Consider the following 23,466-nt stretch of genomic DNA (forward strand, 5'->3'; position numbering starts at 1 on the left):
TACTATTTAGTTGTATAGTAGAAAAGCAAAACATTATAATGATAATGAAATTTGAGCCCAAAAGAATGAGATAACTGTTATATAATAGTGCAAAAGTAGGGGTTTTATAGCAAAGTTGTTGCAAAATTATAATGGAAAAAAAATCTGTAATAGAAATGTCACAAGTTGAATGAAAAGTGACCATTTGACCATTGTTCTCTATGCTCTAATTCTGCTACACTTTAACAATTTGAAAACGATCGTTGATCTCGAATTATAACCGTATAAACGCCCAGATTATAACCTCCATCGGGAATCGCCATTGACAATCACTGCCGTGCGGTAGTTTTAATTGGTTTTATATAAAATTTAGCTCTCGCTCGTAACAAAGACAACAAAAACACGTCTATGTTTTCTTTTCGCCTTTTCGCACCAACATTGTAACTCTCTGTCACTCACAAGCAAAGTGGGCGGAGCTACACTGGGTTGTGTACCCACTACCCGTAAGTGGGAAACAGATACGTACTCGTATGTGTGCACCACTACTACGAATCTACTTCTTAGCAGTACGTAACGGAACCTCGAATGAACTCATGCTGAGTGTCTGCCAGGCAGTAAACCGAATGAATCACGCTCGACGGAGCGCTCAATGGTAGTGGGTAGGCAACAGCTACTTCATTGAGTCATTCTAGCATGGTAATGACGATGTAGGCACGTAAGACAAAAGCATTCTTGCGTTGCTGCACGGAAAGAGGTAGAGTGAGAGATAACGGGCGAGGAAACCCTTTGTCGTCGATGGGTGGTGTTTTCCGATTCTCCTTCGGCTGTTCATTTGTTTGTCCCGAACGAAAAACGGACCTGCGTTGGTTTAGAGCGAAGTGACGACTGACCTTAGAACTTTATGTTTTGTTTTGCTTTGTGCTATGCGGACTGACAGAACTGTAGACACATAAGAAGCGGTAAAGTTTGTCGATCAAGTTGCGTCCTGTTCTGGCTTATGTCTGGATGATTTCTTTTTTTTTGCTGAGCTGTTACTCTTTCGTACTTTCTTATGTTCGTTTGTATTTCGTTCTAGACGGGACCGATGCGACGTATGATGTGGCTGTGGCTGCCTTCAAGTTACCAGTTGTTGTGTCACCGCAAACCAGTACACAGCATAGTGATAACAGCGGTAGCAATTCAGTTAGACATCGGCAGCAGAGTGATCATTCTACCATCAATAGTGGCTCGAGCATCTCGAGGGAAAATTCGGAAGAAGTTAGTGAAAGTGAAAACATTGTTAGTAAACATTCCGATAGCGGTCCGGTCTGTGGTGCCGCTAGAGATAAGACCGGTACGTTATCAACGCAACTTACGAACGGCGGTGTAGGTGGTAGCAGCCACACAAGTGAATCTATGATTTTCTCATCGATAAGAAGTGGCGAGGAGCATGTAAACACTCCTTCGGTGATTACATCCAGTTCTAAGCAGTTACAGGAGAGTGCTCAGAAGAATGAAGCATTGACCAGTGCCAACCAACAGCTGACGTCTCCGCCACGATACTCCACCTTGCAGCCCGTTCTCTCGGTTAGTCCGAATTTGTACCAACACGGAAGTTACTTTAGCTATCCTGGCCAGACAGATCCTTCCTTCAACAGTTGGCCGTACGACTTGTCTTACAAAACAAGTGATCCCATACGTCATCCGCATCACGAACCACAGCCGGGAAACGAAGAACGCAGTTTGAGCCACCATCACCAACACCAGCAAAGGGACGTCTACGGTGATTCCAGCAATCATCATTCGCACGATCCGCAGAACCAGCAGCAGCAGCATTCGAATTTAAGCATTAATTCCATTAGTAGCGAGTCGTCAGCCATGAGGAGCAGTTTGTTAACGATGTGTCCGACATTCGGCTCCTCCTTGGGGCAGCATATTAGCGAGGATTTGCACCACCAAGCAAACCATCCTCATCAGCACAATTCGGCGATAGATGAGGTAATTGCCGATACCTTGAAGGACGAAAACTGCGCAATCGTAGATCATTATCTTACTCTTGGTGGTGCGGCTGGCATGGTGCATCCTGGTTCGGATTTGGGTGGCGATTCTCCCCAACATCATCACAGCGACCTGCATGATTTGAAAGACTATAGTGCTGCAGTTTATCATAACAATAATGACAAAAGTGTGATTAACTTCAACCATCATCACCATCATCATCAGCTGCAGCAGCAGCAGCAACAGCAACAGAACGCACACAATGGCAACAGCAGCGGAGGCGAATCGCGAAGTCCCTCGGGTTATTCGCACGATGAACTAGACGGCAGTTTGGCGAGCTTTACTCAGTTGATCAACGTACCTCGCGGGAGTGATACCACCTCGACGTCGGTGTCTGTGGCGGCAGTCGCGGCCGCAACCATGTACCAATCATCACCGGTTCACGACCATGCGAGTGCAGCGCTGATGCAGCACGGAACGAGCATCTACGATACCTTGCAAGGCGGCGTTCCTAGCAGGTGAGTGGACATTCTTCTGTTCGGCTATTAAGGGCGCAACATGAGCCCAGCGTTCGATACGTGACGCTTTATTTAGATTTTATTACCGTGTCAAATGGTCAGTGGTGGTGGTAGCCTGAAATAAGTTGGAGCAGCTAATGTTACTTTCGAAATAGAGCAGTTAGTCGTAACAATAGCGAAGTTCGCGGGTTGAAAATTGTTTTATTTTTTTTGAGAGCGATCGTTTACCCGTGACTTCTGTTTCTAATGTAAGGTACTTCTGAAATGTGGTTGTTAAATGAAAAAAAATCTTCTGTTTAACTGTTTATTTTACAACCAACCTACTGTAAACTGATATTGTTTCAACATACGTTAAACATACTACAGTGGGATTCCGAATTTGGCATTGCTCGATTTTGGCATGCCTCGATTTTGGCAACAAAATTATCCGTTTTTGGCAACACAGAATATTTCACTTCAAAAAATATGCTTAAATATCAGTCTATTTCCTAATACATGACGAAAAATTGATGCCTACAGTGTGTTCATGAAAAAAAGTTTGCAGTTATACACCCATATTCTGTATTTCGAACGAGTTGAAATATTTCGATCGACTTGGCAAATATTTCGTTCGAGTTGTTTTTTATATTTCAGCCGCTGTATTTCCGAACGGAATGTCAGTTTCGAACGAAACATAAACCCGTTCGAAATGCAGAATAGGGGTGATAGAATGTTTCGAACAATATTTCTATTGCCGTAGGACTACGTCTTACCGCAGGTTGGCGAAAACTTATTTGCACCGGACGGATAGGTCTTGACGGACTTTTTAAACATAAAATGGTTGCAATCGTTGAATAATGACATTTAGTCAACTTCTAATTTCCAGCGTCTAGTTAGCTTCGAGGTACAATGCTGGTCTAACAAATCATACGTCTGCTGTTCGAATTTCGGCTGGGCGGTGTTGCAAGAGTCAGTAGGATCGCAGCACTAGTCCCGTAATTGTCCTGTACTCTAGTAACCGGCTGCGAAGTGTGTCGGTAAGGAAGGGTCAAATCTTAAAACGTTTATTTATAGTCCAAGTTTCCAAGGGAAGAGGTCCAATGGGATTTTTGTAGTAATGTTCGGAATGTTTCTCACCCAGAAAGCACTCTAATAATTGTTTGGATATCTTTTTTTACAACTACTCTCGGGAGAAATCCGATTGTTTATTTGTTGTATGATAAATCTTCATCAATTTTCCACGTCGCACATTAATTTTTAAATGAGTCATGCATTTATACACGTTTGTATTTTAGAGTATAGTGCTTGTTTCATGCTTCTAAAGTTAGTATATCATCAAGCATATTTTGGCATCAACTTTAATACGATTGACGTCCATGTTTAATTCTATTTGTCCACATAATCTAGGAAAGGTAAATAGTTTGAAAGAGAAATGCTGATGTGTCAGTAAGGGTGGCCTTCCGCGTAAAAGTATAATATCGAAAGTGAAAATTGCACGGACCTACATGTTGATAACTCGACTCTTACTAACACACCGGGTTTCCTGCTTTTAGACTCCCGAGGATTACTGTTTAATAGTAAAAGTGTCTTGGGGATTCCAACTTTGTATTTTCGTACCATAATCCTGGTTCTATAGGGAAGGCATGAATATGAATTCTTACCCTACTTCATACCGTTCTTCATCCTGCTCCACCTCGGCACTAACACTATTTGCACTTCCGATTTCCCAGTCATCAATCCTGTACGTATCTCATTTTGGAAGTGTTATTGGTGAGTCTCAATCTCGCTGCTTCCAATTTCAAAGACCTAAAGGCTTCATAAACTGCTATTCGGTTGATTTCGATGATGTCAAAGACGTCATCCGCAAAACCAAGAACCATGTAAAATGTTCATGATATAAGTGTTTGTTCTTTCCACGTGCTTCGTGCTGCAAATTCAAAAGGCAATGTTGAATAGCAGGTTAGAGAGTTCATCTCCCTGCTTTAGCCCATGGAACGTCATGAAAACGGAAGTCTCACCCACTACTCTGACGCAAAGTTTTGCCCCTTCTAGCGCCGTACGAATCAACTTAACTAGCTTCGTCAGCAACACCATGTCCTAGCATTATCTGCGACAGCTCATTTCGTTTGAGTCAATAGTACACCGCCTTAAAGTCAACAAACAGACAATGAGTCTGCAAATTGAGTTTCCAGAATCTGCCTAGTAACAGACGCAGGGTAAATATTTGATTCGTGGAGCGATCCTTCTAACGAAAATCGGCATAGTACTCACCGATGAAGAATTCTGCTAACGGTCTTAATCTGCAGAGTAAGGGAGAGCACCTTGCAGGCAGATTTGCGCAATGTTATGCCTCGATAGTTTTGAAATTTGCGTCGGAGTTTTTTTTCCAAAAAATAGGACAAATGGGGCCATTCAATCGTTCTTTCTGCATTTGTTCATCCGCCCAGAACCTGACAATGATCTGGTAGATTGTTTCGTGCAACCGCTCGTTTTTTTGCTTTTAGAAGTTTAGCCGGGAGACCGTTCTTCTCAGCAGCCTTGCCGATTTTTAGCTTACTAATCGCCTTCCAGTTGTCCTTGTGGTACGATGCTGCCCTAATTAGTCAGTCGTCGCATTTTAGAGTATCAGCTGGGAGAGGCTGTTGGAGTCAATCGGATCGTAGCACTAGCCCTGCAATTGCCCTGTACTCTAACGGCTGGTTTCGAAGTCTGTCGAATAATATGCTCCTGTGTTGGTCGCTCCACAGCTTGACCATTGGTAATGATTCTTATTCGGTTTCCGCAATTATCTATCTATCTGGTTTGGCAATTACATCGTGCGTCGTTTCTGGCGAATCACTCCTCTGCGCCGACGACTTCAGGCTCCACGCAGTCTTGGTTGTTTAAGCGAAGAGTTTTTCCACGGTTTGAGCCTTCTTTATCTTTTCTGACTACGAAACCGACCCAAGTAATATTTGTAATTTTATTACACTCCTATCGCAGTTTTCATGACCAAGTTTGGTCATTAGAATCGTTATAAATGCGTAATAAAACTTCAATTGTTACTTCACGTTTTGTTTTTTTACCACCACTAGAGATGTGGTACGTGGTCACCGAAATTTCTGAACAGCAGCGACTTTCACCCCCAACCGGTGCCCAAGTAACAATTTTAAAGCCACTTGGTTTTACTTGAATTTAATAAAGATTTTAATGCGGTATTAAACATTAACCATTACGGTTGCTTGGTAAACCGCAATAAATCTATTAGTATGGTAACACCTTGACTGATCAGATTTATTGCTGGTATTTTGAAGAATATTAGAATTCAATACTGAAATCAGTTTTTATGCGTGGCCATATTACCATATTTTGGTTTAGCTTGCAATCAAAAATTATTATCAAAATTATATTATTATAACTTATCATTCGTCGGTTTTTCTGTCACAGGAAGCAACCAAAATGATTTTGCTAGAAATTGAGATTGACTAACTGAACTATTTTGTTAAAACAACAAGTTTTCACAACGGTGGTGAATGCCCTCTGGGAACCACTCTAATAAAAAAAAGTTTTTACAAATTGCAAAATTTCGATGGCGCATTGATTCACCCATTATGTCAATATGCGCGATAAAATTTAATGCGCATATGCTGCAGACCAACGGCGACTGCTAAAATTTATTAAATAGGGTATGTTGCTACATCGTCGTAATTGCCTATTCCCGTCCTATCCAACACAAATTATTAAAAATATCAGCATTTTTATGACACACAATGCAAAACTAGTTATTCCCTAATATTTTAGTTTGTTGTCTATCACATGCGATCAATCAAAGTGAGCTGAGATCTATTTAAATGCTTTTTATCATTAAAGAAGTCCTACCAAAAATAGACACGCGATTCTGCGTTTCATAATTGTTCATAACAGATTATTATCTACTAGGGTAGATGCTCCAGTAATGGAGGGATTATGCCAGGGGATAGTATTTAAAGACAATTAGAATGCTCAATTTACCAGTTTCCAATTGAACTATATGATTAAATGGTGCGCCATAATGTTGGCTTTATATACATACCAGAATTATACCATTCTGTTGGTTAATATGTTTAAAATATTGCTTTTACTGACATTAGTCTGTGCTCCTAAATAGTGGCAATGTTCCTATAATAGTGGAAAATTTGCCTATAATAGTGGAATTTTATTTACCGCCCTTAGTAACGCTTGCAGTGTGTATGGTAGCTGGTGGATAACAACGTAGGCTTGTTTAAATGCTATGGTTTGTTATGAATTTCGTAAGTAATTGCACCGTTTTGGTCTACTCAAAAGGAATTTGTAATTTCTGCACCAACATCTTAAATTTTAACTATATACGTTAGATAAAACTGTTCACAAATATACATTTAGCAATCGAAAATTGATATTCTATCGAAATCATACTAAAATCCGCCAAAATTAAGAAATGTTTCGAGTTTCCACTATTACTGGTACACCCACAACCACTGGTACATTTACCCTACTAGCAACTCTGTTCTCGTCGTGAAAGTACTGAAATCATTAATGCAACTGGACTCTGACGACCTTCACCTTAAGAAAGCACTTTGGGGACACTTGGTCAACTCATCGCTTATAATAATGTAAAACCATCCGCTTAGATTGCTTCAAATAGGTTTAGTACCCTAAGAGTTGGAATTAAATGGAAGTGCTTCTTCTTTCTCCATCGAATTTGTTTATGTTAACAGCACACAAATCTATTGAAATGAGGGTCCCATCATCATTGCTCTTATACTTCCCATTCATGAGTATGTACACGAAACTCAACTTCGTCGGTTTTACAAAGCACATTCGGGGATAGTTCAAGTGAGTTACTCACAGTCAATGTTTACAACTCAGAACTACCATCAACCCGCAGAGTGCCGTCATTATAGAATGCAAGCCGGGGGGATTGCAATAAAATTCTACACCTTAGGTCAGCATGTTGCGTGGTCCGATTCACCAATTCAGATTGTCGTCGAATGTAAATAACTCAAACTAGTGAGGCAGACGACACGGACAGACCGTGAGGAGCTTAATTTCTTGGAATACGGAGCTGCGGAAAGAGAATGTGTTCTATTGTGTGCGAGCAAATGAATGTATGTGGAACTATTTTTCGGAGTATGTTTTAGACGGGTGTTCTAACATAGTTAAAATAAGCCAAATTTTTATAGTCGTTTTACTCTACGTTTCTTTTTGTGAATGAGCGCTTCCACAAAACAATTTTTAAGATACAATAAACATTCTGCGTGTACTCGATTATAGAATGTTTCATCGCTCTGTTTTCAATTGATGGTTTTATTGTTTAAGTGGATTGTGCAAAACTATTCTCAAAATTAGTATGTTATGTTATTATCATCAAATCTTTGAATAACTTATGCTAGTATACAATTAAAAAATACCCTAACGAATCAGGAGAACTTTCAGTGTAGGTTTTAGTAAACTTCCCTAATGATATGAGATGTATAACTTCATGTTTGGATCGTGTGATCTGCAATGATTGATCTGATCGTCCCTGCAATGGATCATCGCTTTCGATGATCCGACGAACTCGCAACGTTCTGTCTGCGTGCGCACAGATGAGTCGTACAATTTCTTCTCGGATGAACTGCTATGCAAAGTGGTACCGCGATAAGACAACAGATCTTCTGTGGTGGATTTTTTCTTCTTCTCTCTGGACTCGAGGTGCACAACAGATGGGTGGGATCTGCACCGCACGGCACTGTTGTTCCTTATTGTTCTTGGGTGACCTTCGCTGTCGGTCACCGATGATAGCCCGTGGTCGTCGTGTCGATCTTGTTATGATTTCCACCCGTAGTCAAGAAATCAGACACTCTTGGAGGTTCTCTGCATTACTGAGTTGTTTGCGGATTTTTTAATTGGTTCTGATTTTTTTCGCGCACGGTCACGTCTTCCCGTTCTGCTCGAATTGATCGCGGACCGACAACATACACATTGGAACGTGGGCATTTTTCTACTGTAAATTACTGGCTGATGTACAGTGTAAAGTGTATCGCAAGGCTCCGTTATATAGATCATTCATTTTTATGACCATAGTAACGAACCATTGAAGCGCGCATAAGCAGGTTCTGGTTTTTCTAGTGATTACTCGGGATTTGTTTGTTTTTCGAACAAGTTTGAGGTGGTTTTGTTTTCAGTGTCAATCTAAAAAAAGTCGGGAACATTATCTACCTTCAGATCGGCTTCCATTTGTTGACGAGAATTTGGGATGCTGTCAAAAGGGGCGTTTATATATAACCAACTACAAAGTCAGCAATCTGTTACTCGTACACAGTACGCCCAGTTTTCTGCAGGCCGAAATTTCAATGAATTTTTTTCTAGGGACCGACATAGGTATGTTACTTTATGCTACCTAAACCGATGGTGCGCACGTGCCTGTCGTCTCTTTTGGTTATCGTCAGACTTCGCCAACAGTATGTATTGCATAATAGCTGAAAAGTAAGAAAGTTTGTTGTTTTTTAGTGCAGCGACTGCAAATTCCAACAACACTGAGTGGTGATGATCGTCGCAATTCTGAAGTCAGTGGGACAAGTTTTATTTTCTCTGTTCGGACGATTTCTGTGCGGAGCGCAGGACGCGTTCTGCCATAAGGCACCCGTGGCTTTCCCTCGTCGTTCTGCGATCGAGTTATAAAGAATAACATTTCGTACATCGTATGGCGTACAGTTTATGGTGTTCAGGCACGAACGTCAAACAAAGAGTCACGTGCGAAATGGTTGTGGCCCAGTGGACAGGTACCGGGTTACGAGTGGTGACCGTTTTTGTACGAGACGCGACCAAATCATTACATCAGTTAGCGCATCGGTATCGTTTCGACCAGTTGTGATTTGCTCGTGGGATTCGGTGGAACGTTGGCGGGTTATTTCGAACCCAAAAGTACCGGGACAGGATTCGGTGACTCGTGGATTGCTAGAAGTGAATTGATGTTGAAAAAAAAGTTTTCAGTGCTGATTTTATTTTGTGTAAATTAAGATGAAGAACATTATTTATGTGAAGATTGTATTGTGATAATTATGGCATAATTTTATGCATTTGGAAGCACTGGACATTGAAGTGCAAATGGATTTTAGAATGTGAGTACAATCACTGGATAAGCTCCTAATCTGATATGATAATGTGATACAGATTCAGTTTGAATTTACTTTGAACTATAATTTGAACTAAAAATCGATTTTGTAAATACTAACAATACTAGGTGTATTGTTATTAGTTTAACCCTATGATCGGCGACTTCTACCATGGTTTTTCTTTCTGTGTTGAAGATTTCATATACAAAAATTTTATCTTCAAACTACGCCGTATCCTGTTGGTTTGAACGTAATTTTTTCTTGCATAACCTTAGATTAATTTATGGTGTATAAGCACTGAGATGCTCAAGCATCTCCATTTCTTGACTAAGGAGGGGTTTAAATTTTTATCAGAACATGCTCCTTACCCGAGAAATACAAATTTTGTGTTTTAGTTGCTTGGATAATTCTCATGTTTGGTTGAAATTGGTGTTCCATTTGTATAAGAGTCTCCCCCCCCCCCCTTCCAGAGGAAGGAGGAGTCCCGAACTACCATAGAAATTTTTCTTACCTTCAAAGCCCCTACATGACAAATTTGGTTCCGTTTGCTTGATTAGTTCTCGAGTTATGCAGAAATTTGTGCTTCCTTTGTAAGAGAGCCTTCTCTTCTAGAGGAGAGAAGGGTATTGAACTACCATATAAAACAACCCTGCCACTAAAAGCTTCCACATGCCAAATTTGGTTCCATTTGCTTGATTAGTTTTCGAATTATGCAGAAATTTGTGTTTCATTTGTGTGAGAGCCCCGTCCCCCTTTTCCAAAGGAGAAATGAGTCTTGAACCTTCCTCGCCCCAAAAACTTTTGCATACAAATTTTCATGCTAATCGGTTTAGTAGTTTCCGAATCTATGAGGCTTATACAGACAGACAGACAGAAATTCATTTTTATAGGTATTTTCAAAAATTTCAAATTCGCAAAATTTCTTTACATTGCACGAAGATTCACTGTTTCAAGAAGATGCAATTTAGTTTTTAGTTGAGAAACTTTGAAACCCTCTCATTCGTTGTTTGCTCCTAAACGGTAAATCTCGGGATTGGGCAGAATACCTTGTAGTGATGAGGGATTTTTATGAAAATCTGGGGAACAAGTTGTGGCTGGAATTTAATAAAGATTGTATTCTTTGAGAGAAAACTGTAAATTTAGTTTTCAGATGGATTAATTTTTTTTGGTAGCGCTGCCGCTTGGCCAAACTTATACTTTGTCGGATCACATGAATAAGTTCTTTTGAAAATATAAAAATAGAGTATAAATTCAATATTTACGGAGTACAGGCAAAAAAATAAGTAGATTTGACAAATAATAGTCTATTTTGAAAACAAAGGGTCCCCGTTAGTCAAAGAGAGGTCAATCAGGCACCAAGATCTATGGTTCAAGAGTTACGCGAAATCGGCGGCGAATACTAAAACCATAAGCTTGAAAATTGAAGTTGGATGAGAATGTACTAAGTGTATTTGTTAAACAAGTATAAGGAATCGTAAAACAAGTGCGAGTAGAAGTAGCAGTGGAAGCAGGCTTAAGCTTGGACTTTTGGTTGAGCTGGATTTGGACCTTAACTTGGACGTGAACTTGGATTTGGACTGGGCTTGGACTTGTACTTGGACTTGAACTTGGACTTGGGCTTGGACTTGGACTTGGGTTTGGACTTGGACTTAGATCGAGAACGAATACGATGAGACGATGGAACTAACGTTGAGACAAGACGATAACGCACACATTCTTCAGTGAATGCCAAATCTGGAATATTCCATTCTTGCTTAGAAATAACACACCACCTGAAATAGCATCACCTGGTGCAGTCTTCGCGCTGCGCAGAGCAGCTTGCTATAAATTTAGCTTTGCTATAAATTTACTTGTACACTATCTGATAACAGGGCTAGCGCATGTGAGCGGCGTTCTCGCACAGCGAATGTTGTTTGAGTCTTGGCTTAAGTGAACATTTGAAATGATCGTTTTTATTGGCGATGGAATGAGACTTCAGTGTTACGTCTGGTAATCTGTGGAGCAGGGTTTTTACATTTGTACATTTTTATATTGAAACCCCGAAGCAACACTCGAGCGCTGCGGTGTGGCCAACATGCTTTTTTGATAAATGAAGTTTTGTATGGACGATGGAATTAATGCGAATGTCTTATCTGGTTGTCTGTGGAATAAATAGAAAAAAAAAACAATATGTAAAAATCGATGTAAAAGAGCAAAATAAAATAGATTTTAAAAAAATAAGTTGAAATCAAATGTTTATTCATACAAGGAAGTAGTTGATGCCATCTGTCCATAATGCTGTACAAAAAACATTTGGCCATAGGAACCGAAATTAGAGATATAAAGTTATTTTCAAAAAGAAAATTTATCTAAGAAGCACGCAATTTTGAGAATTTGTACTGTATTCCAGGTTTGTTTCCTTCTCAATTATTTTTATAACTAATACTGATTCAAAGGTCAAAAACTGTAATCACAGACAAACAGACATAACACTCACAGAGGAAGAAATCCGTTTCCGAAATAATGAATAAACTCATGAAATCATGAAGTTTGAGATGCTGTTAAAACATGACTAAACTACCGTATCGGGCAGCTCATGATAATAGTTCATAACCTTGCGTTGTGTTGTACTGCAAGGAGTTCGTATTATCATGATTATTATTCATGGTGTATTTTCCTAAAACATGAAATTATGAGTCATTTTGCTCATTTTGGAGATAAGATTTATAGTATAGTAAGTATAGTATACTCTCCCAATCGACGCACGCTGTAACAGTCATTTCCAAAATATTGTTGGTTGGGAATGTCTCCGTATTCGTCAAAGTGGCTCTCTTTAACGAACGGACGGGAATGCTCCGGAGGAAATATTTGTTTGTTCGAGGGATACTCCTGTTGTAAGTTAATCTTTGGGAATGTCGGTCACAGGTGATGCTAATGTTTAGGCAAAATATGCGTGACGATAATTTTTGTTGATCATTTCTCTTCCCAGAGTGTTGTCTGTTTGTCCGTGCTGATGGTTTGAAAATTTTTTAGTAGAAAATTTCAGAACATTGCTTTGTGGTGAATTTTATCAATTAATTTTACTATCATTTTTTAGTATAATATGTACAAAAAGGTATAGAAAGTGTCTTTAGTTGCGTCATTTCAAACGAAAATTTAAGATTTATACTTTCACATAAACCATAGGATTATTACAGTGGAATTTCGATTTGGCATCCCTCGAATTTGGCACGGGCCGCTTTTCCAACAAAATTATTCGTTTTTGGCAGCACAAAATATTTCACTTCTAAAAACATGCTTAAACATCAATCAATTTTCGCATCATGTTCAAAATAACTAAAAATGATGACGTCAGTATGTGCATGAATAAAATTGTGGTTGTGAAATATTTCGAATGTTAATATTTTTATTAATATCTTGCTGCAGGTTGTGAAAACAAACTTGAGTCGTGAAGCGTTGGTCTGATAGTTCTCGTTGGGCTTTTTAGGTATAAAATACTTTTACTTGTAACTTTGGCAGGATGTTGTACAATTAATCAATGATAATTCTCTTCTTGGTAGTAAAAAAGTAAAGCCTAGGTGTTATATTCCGCTATCGAAACTTGACCTTCTGTTATTATACGACAGACTTCGCAGCCTGCTGTCAGAGTACAGGACAATTGCAGGGAGAGTTGCTACGATCCTATTGACTCTAACAGCCTCTCCCAGTCGGGATTCGAACATACGAGGACTGGCTTATTAGGCCAGCGTCATACCTCGAGGCCAGCTGGGAGCTTCTTGATAGTATTTTGATCGAAAGTAAGTAAAAAATATGTCAAAATAAAAAGTAAACACAATCAAGGCTGGAGTTCCCCAAGGTAGTAATGTGGGACTATTTGGTTTTAAACGATGCCTCTCTACTGTTTTAAGTCATATCTAGTTTATCCTGGATGTTTTTTATCGTATTTTTGATTAAAATATGATTTGTAGTTGTCTTGATAAGCTTATCCAAAATGCTAACGAAACTCAGCAACGTAATAGTGAATTCGTAGCTTCGCCCACACTCAGTTTTAATCAAACTGCTGTCGAAACATTTATGAATCACTATCCGTGAAACGGAAAAAAAGTTTGAATTGAAAGAGTCGGTTACTGTAGAGAAGCAAAGAAAAAGAACTTTGCTTTGCCTGCTTTATGCTGCCTAGATAACGTTGAAGTAAACTAACTTAGGTTCGAAAAATTTCATTATGTGGTTTATCTTTTAAATATTAAGTTCAAGCTTAAATATGAATGCATTCTGAAGAAGTGTGTTCTAACATTTAAATGTGTATTGATGAAAATAATAACTTAGAACCACACAAGATTTCGCCCAAAAGCTTCAAAACTCTGTTTTATTTATATGTAAACATCAATTCTTGAAACTGTTTATTTCCTAGAAACTTCTGCATTTACCAGGATAAACTTCACAGTCGTTAGAACAAACACAATCAGATGTAAAACTATAATATTTTCAACTAAAATCTATAAAATAAATGTCCCAAAACCGATATCAAATGGGATCAGACCCGTCAGTGCGGGGAAAATATGCGCACCAATTGGACAGGTGGTGTACTTCCTGGTGGAAACCACTTGTTCTGGAGTACATCATAATGCATCGCAGTCGAAAGCCGGTGTCAATTGGGCATCCGCGGGCACAACAGACACCAGCCGTTTCTGAACAGAGGATGTTTTTGTTTACAAATACTTCCACCTACTCCGGCTATAAACAAAATCGTCAAATGACGACGATCGTTGACTAAAGAGTAGCTGGGCTGGAGCTTCAGCTGTAGAATGCGCCAGCGCATAAACTCGGCGGAGGGAAAACGCGCGCGTTGACAATTCAGTAGCATTCAGGCCGGGCAAGAGGTCTCGATCGAATCGACTGAGTTGATGCAAGCAAACAGAAACAATCCGTTTATTTGATACTCGCTCAGCAGTATTTTGCTTGTTTGGTACAGAAGATGAAACTAAACAACTCTTTTTCGACGCTGGGAGAAAATCGCTAATGGTGGTCCGCAATAACGATTTTTTTTCTTTCCTTGCAGTCCCTCGTACAGTCGTTGCAACTTTCCTTCGGCGGCTTCGATGCAGTACTTCAATACTAGCCCCACGCATGATCCGGCGCATATGTGGTCTTCCGGAATAACCGACAGCGAATACCTGAAAGGAAGTTTACCGGCTTTCCAGCGCATCGTATCCAATACCAATGCCGCGCGAGCTAATAACTATAATTCCATTTCATCCAGCTATGGCCAACAGGTAGGTGAAATTCTGTTGCACGGCAAGGAGAATTTGAATTTTGTATTCTATGAGGAGGAAAATTTTGCTAATTCGAATGATATTTCGTTTCACAGACTGATGCCTGGCCCACACACTACGAGGTCAGCGCAATTGCATTCAGTGGTGCATCATCCGGAACGTCCGGAAATGGTCGACGGACGACGCCAACCTTGACACCAACGACTGCTTTTTCGGCAGCCGCCTCACTGACTGCAAGTAAGTATTGTAGCAGTACAGCTGTACTTTACTCTCAATCAGTCAAACAAGAACCATTAAGTAAATGCCCCATATCAACCGATCCGTAATAGCACCGAAGAAATTCTGGCGCTTATCACGAACGTAACTTACAATGCAACTTTCTCGCACAATACAATATTGTTATGCAAATTTCGGAAGAACTGGTGTAAAAACAAGGCGACCTCCTCGCCTATGGTGAGCTTTTCGCGATAGACGTGACCCAGAACGCGGTACCTATAAATAAGAGGCCATCGCCGCAAGCGAACAAGGATGGCCCGCGCGCGAGTTTCGCAGCGCAGTGGGGCCGAGTCTACCCGATAAGCTAAAGGTGCCTTTTCCACGGCAGCGGTTGCTAAACTTCGTGTTATCAGTTTGGCGTTTATTTACTTTGTAGAAAATTTCGAATTGGTCTGTCCCCAGGTAAGGCAAACGGTGGTAGCGATTTCGTGCCTGGCAGACATGTTAGTGGGTTGTGTAATGCGCCAAGGAAAGCATTTCTGGCGTGTCATAGTTATATAATATATTTTTTTGAATTTGTCTTGCATTTTTATGACAAAAAATGGGCTGAACTTTTACTAGTACTTCTGTGGGATAACAATCCACCAAGAAGCATTGAGTAAAAGTACTGCGTTAATGTTTAACGAGTGCCGCCACGTGGCTAATGTCAGAAAGTTTAAGAAAACATTGTTTCTTAAGTTTACTGCCGTTTGCCAAAACATTGACCAGCCGTTCCGAATACACACAAACGGTTGTTATGCGGGATGATTTCCACTGGGGACATTATTTTCGCTATCAATGTCAAGCAGCGACGTTACTTCCTCTTATTAGTCATACAGTGCACATTTAGACTTAGCACCAAACCGGAAATGTTCACTGTGGCAAAACACGAGCCTTGTAACCGTCAGGGAAAAAATAACTCAATGCGCACACGCATTTAACCATACACCATAGAGACAGGAAAGGACTTTCCGCTTGGTGTTCTCGTGTGTTTTTTGCGGGCTGTCGCCAGTCAAGAAAGTACAGCACATGAAGAAGGAAACCAATAAAAAAACAAAACGAAAAATACTTACGATTAGTCGCAGTGCAACTAATTACTTCTTCGGAACCCAGTGGCATTGCACCCGTTGACAATGGCAAAACATATGTGGTTTATTGTACAATTTGATTGAAACATAAAATCAGCATGGTGGTACACCGTTAGAAAGGGCGACATAAGCCGTCTTCAACCAGCAGGCTTGGTGTTGATACTCTAAAGAGAATTTAATATCATTTAATGTTGGCTTTAAGTTTTGTGATCTGTTTTCGAATTAGAATCCGTAAAATAATGATTAGCTTTTCGCCATCAATTTTCAACTTTGTTATGCTGCTTTTGTTTTTCTTTTAAGTTTTTTGTCCATTACCGAAATTTGCCTCGGGCCAACTGGCCTCGAGGTACGACACCGGGCTAACAAACCGGTCGTTTTATGTTCAAAAGTCGACTGGAAGAGGCTGTAAGAGTCAATATGATCGCAGCACTAGCTCCGCAATTATCAATCCTGTACTTTTACAGTTGGCTGCAAAGTTTGTCGTATCAAAAACCAGAAGGCTACGTTTCTAAAACAGATTGTACCACCTAGGCTTTCCGGAAATTGTAACAGGTTGTTCAGTCAGCCGAGGTGGCTCATACAGTCCACTGTTTCAAGCAGTCGTCTCCACTCAATTCGATCTTAGGCCACCCGTCGTCAGTTTTCCAGACGTCTCAGAAGTCGCAAATCGCTTTCGACCTGGCCATCTTGCACGCCCCCTTGCAGCTCCTCTGCTCCTGGTGCCGCGGCATACCGGTGGGGTTGTTGAAGAGAACTCTTTTCGTCGCACTGTCGTCCGGCATCTTTATGATGTGTCCGGCCCACCGTACATAGCTTACCGACTTTCGCAAGATGTACGATGGGAATCTCTCCAAGTTCGTGATTCATACGCTTCGAACTTAGTACTTCGCTAAATATCTTCCATAGCACCTTCCGCTCGAACACGACAAGAGCACGTATGTACTCCGTGAGCAGCTCTGTTGTCAGTTTCGTACGGCAGCGTATGCTTTTTGATCGTAGCGTTTTGCGAAGGACAAAGTGGGTCTGATTTCCCACTTGAAAGAGCCACCGATTCCAAACATGCGAACTCATCTACCACTTCTAGATTGTTGCCGCCAACGGTTACCATCCATGGTATGCGTGCGTTTGTTTTCTTTGAGCTTCTTTCTTTCATGTATTTGGCCTTCGACGCATTAATGTTTACCCCAATCCTCCTAGACGATTTTGAACTGCATGCAAGATAAACCGTCACCTTGTCTCAACCCTCGTTGCGTCTCGAATGGACACATCGCTGGATCCTATGTAACTCTGATCAGTCACATAAGTTTGTTTTGTGATGCGTGGGCACGTTGTACTCACGAGTCCCGCCATTTCTGCAATATCTGTCGGATGGTAAAAATTTGGTCCGCAGTTGCGCGTGCCACCATGAAGCCCGCCTGATAATTCCCTACGAATCCTTGTGCTATCAGTGACAAACGGCAAAACCTAATGTGGAAGCGTACCTTAAAGGTGGTGTTTACTAGCGTTATGTCACAACAACTGCAGTAGTCGTACAGATCACCCTTTTTGTAGATGGGATAAACCACTTCCATCTACTCATCCGGTTCTCCTCCTGCTAAATCTTCGAAAGTAGAGCCGTTGCCAGCGTTTCTCTGCCATGTTTGAAAAGCACTTCGGTCCTTACCAGCGGGCTTGTTAGTTTTCAGCATTCCAACTTTTCGTTGAGGTGTTCACCGAAGAACTGCTTCCACTTGTCGACCCCCTCGCGCTCGTTTGTGATTAGATTCTCGCCCTCGCCCCTACACATGTCAGGTTTCGGCGTGTAGCTTGTATAGTAGTTTGGTTCACCATCTCGTGAAACTTGCGTGTGTCATTAGCTCGGAATAGTTGTTCTAATTCTTCACGGTCTCTGTTCTCCTTTTGGCGCTTCTTACTCTTCAGGATCGTGGTCAACTGGTTCCTTGGTTGTCGGTATGTGGTGAAGTTCTCCCTAGTGACAATACTCAGATAATTTTTCCAAGCAATTTTTTTCTCTTCATCACTTGTTGGCAGTCCCCATCAAACCAATCACTTTGTATGCATCGTTGATCGTCTTGATGACCCGTAGTGAGCAGCTGTCGTGGGTTGCCTCCAACCTTGCGTACAACGCTTTCTTGATGATCGCCTCCCAATATATTATGCGATCCTGCATTCTGCCCAGCACTGCAAAGTCCGTTTCTAGTGTGCAATTGGGCATGTCTGCCGAAGACCTTTTAAACCTTCTCTTAAACCTTTGCGACAGATTTCCTGCAGAGTTTACGGGGTTCATGCTGTTCGAGCAGTACCCGATCGTCACCGGCGAAATCTAGCGATCTGCCGTTCCAAGTACTGAGTTAGTTCATTAGTCATCCTTGTTTCGTCGCCTGGGTCGTTGTCTTTCCGACGTTTCGACTGTATATTTTAGGCTTTTTCAAGAAATGAAATGTTTTACTTAACCTCGTATTTCTTATAACGACTTAGTAATGAAGTCTGAATTCGGCGGTTATAGAGATTGTATTTTACCATTCCTCGTATGGTTAAAATGTTTTGAAATATCGGCGGATCTCCTAACTTGGTAAATTGCAACAAATTACGAACCTCAATAGGTTGTTAATAGTGATCCTGCTATTATCTAATTTTCCGAACATTCCCCCTCCTTCTGTTGGAAGGGGGTCTTGAGGATACTACACACCTTTGTTACATTATTTTCTTCTACCAGTTTATACATCTATTGTAAAGTTTACTGTTATTAAGCGCTAGCTGTAACCCGCCTCGCGTCTAATTGAGAGCGAATCGGAGGTACGCTATGTAAAGCTAGCGTTATGTAACTCAATGAGATGCAACCATGTTACATTTGCTCAGATTGCATTCAAAATCTGGTATAATTGGTTTAAGTCTTTGCTTAATGTGGGCGATTCTAACCACGAAAATATGGCGCTCTTCCAGGGGCCTAGTTTTGGTTGCAGACAAGGCTCTTATATACATATATACATATATAGAAGATAGAAGATAAATAAAATGATCAGTTTTCGTTTTTCCTTAACACTAAAGATTAACGCAGAAGAACAAATACTGGTTTTAAAATATCTAGTTGAAATATCGGAAAGATTAAAAAAAACCTTTTTAATTTTTGTAATATACTGAAAAGGCAGAAGTTATATAAAATTAAGGATGATAAAAGAAGCAAGTAGTCTTCAAACTACTCAATTTGTAACCCCTGGGAGAAATTTTTTAAATTTTGGAATTATATTTTATTTCAATATAGTATTTCTACTAAGACTCTCGGATATTTTCTCTACTATTTTTATTATTTCGTATCTGTTCGAAGATGCTCCATCGTACGGTCCGGCCTTTGCTATCGTGGCGACAAAATAAAACAAAGCGGGGCGGATTCGGTGTGCTCTTATCAGCGAAGCAAAAAAGTAACTTTCGAACGGTTCCTGGCGTACATGTACGGGAACTGGAGGCGTTTAACATATCTAGAGGGGGCGTATGTTGGTGGGAAATTTCTACGGTGCTTTACGGTCGGTTGCAAATGTTGAATAGGTTAGGTGTGTGGTGTAAAAAAATATAAATGTAGGCTTCGCGAATTTGCGAAGCGCAAATGTTGTTCTGCAGAAAGTGGACGAATATTAGAAAAAGAAATCGGACCGGGTGGTTTCATAAGCTGTAAATATATATTAACCGTAGTCATGAAGCATAAAAGCTGTCGAACGTTGAGCTATATAATATTATGTACATAATTGTCGCATTTTCCAACCTAAAGAACTGAAATTGAATCATTGTATCATCATTGTTTGTGTCTTTCCTTTCAAAAGTGGGCATAGAAGCGGACTTGTTTACCGAGGGACGAGAATGTGTCAATTGCGGTGCGATTCAGACCCCGCTCTGGCGTCGGGACGGAACAGGACACTATTTGTGCAATGCATGCGGCCTCTATCACAAGATGAACGGGATGAATCGGCCGTTGGTCAAACAGCCCAGACGCTTGGTAAAAGAACCTGTAAACAAATGCAACATTTCTTATCTTAGTCTACAAAAAAAACTCATCCTCATTTCGTAACTTTTTTTTGCTATTGGTTCTTGATTGTGCGTCAGAGGAAAAGATGAAGCTTTGTGGTATATATATTTTACAGCATTTTTGAACCCCGCCCGGCCGATTTTATGTGTTTTTGTTTTTCTTCCCGAAACAGCGTAGTAGTAGTGCTTAGTTTGGATTTTCGTAGATACCTTAGATAGCAGCGTTTCGTGTTTCATGTTTAAACAGTAAACATTATCTTTCCACTGAGTTTCAGAAACAAACCTTATGCTAATATTTTGCTCAGCAAAAAAAGGTGTTTGGCAGTCGATGTATCATTTGAGTGCAGATCTTTGTCATACATTTCTGCACCACGGAATGCTTAATGCTTACTGTCGGAACACCAAAACGCGTTACGAAGTTTTTGTAGGAGAATCTCAAAACATATCGATTGTGGCGCGAACGCAAACTAATTCTGTTTGTTATAAAAATTGTTATTGCAGTGGCCGCTGAACAGGGCGGGGATCACTATAAGAGCTATGGCTACAATTCATTGACAACTCGCACCACTGAGGAGAAGCAAAGCCGAAGACTGGTAGGTTTATCCCGAGACGATGGCTACACAAGCTGACTCTTTTTCTCTACCCTCTGCATTCAAACTCATGTTTCATTAGTTATTGAATCACCTGTAACGTGCTGAATGTGCGTAACAAGCTCAAAACTCTCAATTTGACCCACTTTTGCTCTATACCATGACAGAGTTCAGCGCGACGCGTCGGACTGCAATGCTCAAACTGTGACACCAAAACTACTTCGCTCTGGAGACGCAATCAGGTCGGCGAGCCGGTGTGCAACGCGTGCGGTCTCTACTACAAGTTGCACAACGTCAACCGACCGTTGACGATGAAGAAGGACAACATTCAGGTAAACGGTTACTCTATATTAGTTCCAACTATTCTCCCATGCATGCACAACTAAGAACAACGAAGCCTGCCTGAGAATGTTTGGTTCCGCATTCGATTAGACCTGGTCGCTACATTTATATCCATTTTGGTTTTAGTCACGCAAACGCAAACCGAAGGGCAGCAAAAATACCGACGGAGCAGCATCGTCTAACTCGAAGAGCAGCAATAGCAACAGCAGTGGCACCAACAATAACACCAACAACAACAATAGCAACAATAACAATAATAGCACCACTACCAGCAGTAATAATAACTCGAGCAGCACCGCGAGCTCGTCCGTGTTGGGAAACTCCCTATCCGGTAAGTAAACCTTTAGGCACTGTTCTAAACACGTGTGAATGTAGCATGCTTACACCAGTTTGCTGCAATAATCATTGAAATTTAAAACGGCGTTAATGGCTTTCTATTATAAAGAGTATTATTTCGAAGATTTGAATGAGTTTAATTTTTTTAATATCATACAATTTTGGTTTTGTTAAAAAATTTATGATATAAGTCAACAAATATTTTTCTTCCTAAATGTGATTTTGATATTAATCAGGAGCTAATTTGTATTTAAATTATTTTTTTAGTAAACAAGGATTTCTTCGTAAACAGCAAAGACAATTATAAGACAATTGCCAAATGCAATAAAATCTACAGCCGTTAATCAAATCAAAGAATGCTATTTATTGATGAGCTACAAATAGCTTTCAAATGGCAATGGAAAACTAAAAATTAGCAACACCGTATTCGTTGAGTTTTGTACACTTTTTTATTACTGGGTTCGCCATAGAGCTGCCCGAGTTCATGGTTCATACTGTGTCTTCATTTTCCGTTTTTCTGTAAGCCTCATTTTTAGAAAATCCCCTGTGGGACACAGTACTGCGTACCACTCAAAACATGCTACAATTGGCAATCGGAATTCTGTTACAGAATCTTATGTTGCGTATTTATTCGTAACCAGCTATTATAGTACAGGACAATTGCGGAGCTGGTGCTTTGATTCTGTTGACTTTTACAAGCCTCTCCTAAGCGAGAGTACACGCCGACTGGCTTGTTGGCTTGTTGTACTAGATGGCGTGTCATCCGTTGTACCCTTCAGTTTCCACAAGTATTTGCGGTCGATAGTATCATATGCTGTTTTGAAATAGATGAACAGATGATGCGTGGGGGCTCTGTATTCATGGCCTTTTAGGAAGATTTATCTAGATTTGGAACTTCCTCAAATCTGTTCGCAATTGGTGAAAGACGGTGGAATATTTAAAAAAAGCCTTGGGTTTATACCGTCTTTAGATATTACCCTTCTTTATTGACAGACTTCGCAGCCGGCTGTTAGAATACAGGAAAATTACGGGGCCAGTGCAACGATCCTGCTAACTCTATCTAGCAAGCACCGCCTAGCCGAGATTCGACCATACGACGACTGGCTTGTTAGACCAGCATCGTACCTCGAAGCTAACTGGGCGGTCGGTGGAATATTTAGGCGGGATTCAAAATAGTGACCGCACGATACTTCACAGTCAGCCTTTCTTATCATCGGACAAATAACTCCATCCATCCACACCCTCGGTAGCCGTTCTGTATGCAACATTTTTGAAATAAGTCTACGCAGATAAGTGATCAGCTTTTTTGGGCCCATCTTAATAAGCTCCGCTTCGATGCCGCCCTTCCCAACCGACTTATTTTGTTTAGGTCGATTGATTTCCTTCTTAATTTCGCCCATCGTTAGGGCAGGTAGCTCTTCAAAATTGTTGCGCCGACCAAACTGCTCCGTTCAGGTGTTCGTCGAAGTGCGGCTTCTACCTTTTGGTTATTTTATGATCATCCGTCATGATAATACCATATTCCGACTTTCGGCGAAAGCACAAAGCGTTGGTGAAATCAGTGTGTTTCAGGTGCAGGTGCATGCAGCTGCTCCAGCTGCGTCTACATCTTCTCTTTCAGAAATGCTTTTTCTCGCGAAAGATTTGGGTTTGCTGAATCTTCTTCTGTCTGCGACTTTCCACGTTCTAACGAGTACACTGCGCATCTTTGCGCTGATTTCATTGCATGAGTTCGAGAATGTTCGCTACTTTGCTGTTAATGGACGCTTAGATGGTATTACAGCGGTTCTTGAGACGGACTTCGGAAGAATTTTTCTCTTCTGGCAGTGTAGTTTTGAGCGCATACGGGCGACGTCAGGCAAGCTGGTAAAAAAGTAAAGCCTTGCGTTATGAACGTCTTTAAACTTGTGATCGGCAGACTTCGCAGCCGGTTATAAGAGTACAGCACAATTACGGGGTTAGTGCAACGGTTCTAAGGAACCCAGCAGCAGCCTAGCTGAGATTCGAACAAGAGACGACTAGCTTGTTAGATCAGCTTC

The 23,466-nt window shown here is 40.7% G+C and overlaps 1 protein-coding gene across 1 annotated transcript in view; it reads left to right on the plus strand.

Annotated features, from left to right (window-relative positions):
- LOC128741975 (box A-binding factor-like) overlaps nt 1-23,466 on the plus strand; it is a 56,503-nt gene that overhangs the window by 29,530 nt on the left and 3,507 nt on the right. Inside the window, exons 2-7 of the mRNA XM_053838127.1 lie at nt 1,055-2,474; nt 14,586-14,799; nt 14,895-15,036; nt 20,661-20,752; nt 20,917-21,081; nt 21,218-21,422. Coding sequence (XP_053694102.1) covers nt 1,055-2,474; nt 14,586-14,799; nt 14,895-15,036; nt 20,661-20,752; nt 20,917-21,081; nt 21,218-21,422 — 2,238 coding nt within the window. The remainder of the gene's footprint in view (nt 1-1,054; nt 2,475-14,585; nt 14,800-14,894; nt 15,037-20,660; nt 20,753-20,916; nt 21,082-21,217; nt 21,423-23,466) is intronic.

Source organism: Sabethes cyaneus, chromosome 3 (assembly GCF_943734655.1).
Source record: "Sabethes cyaneus chromosome 3, idSabCyanKW18_F2, whole genome shotgun sequence".
Classification (NCBI taxonomy): Eukaryota; Metazoa; Arthropoda; class Insecta; order Diptera; family Culicidae; genus Sabethes; species Sabethes cyaneus.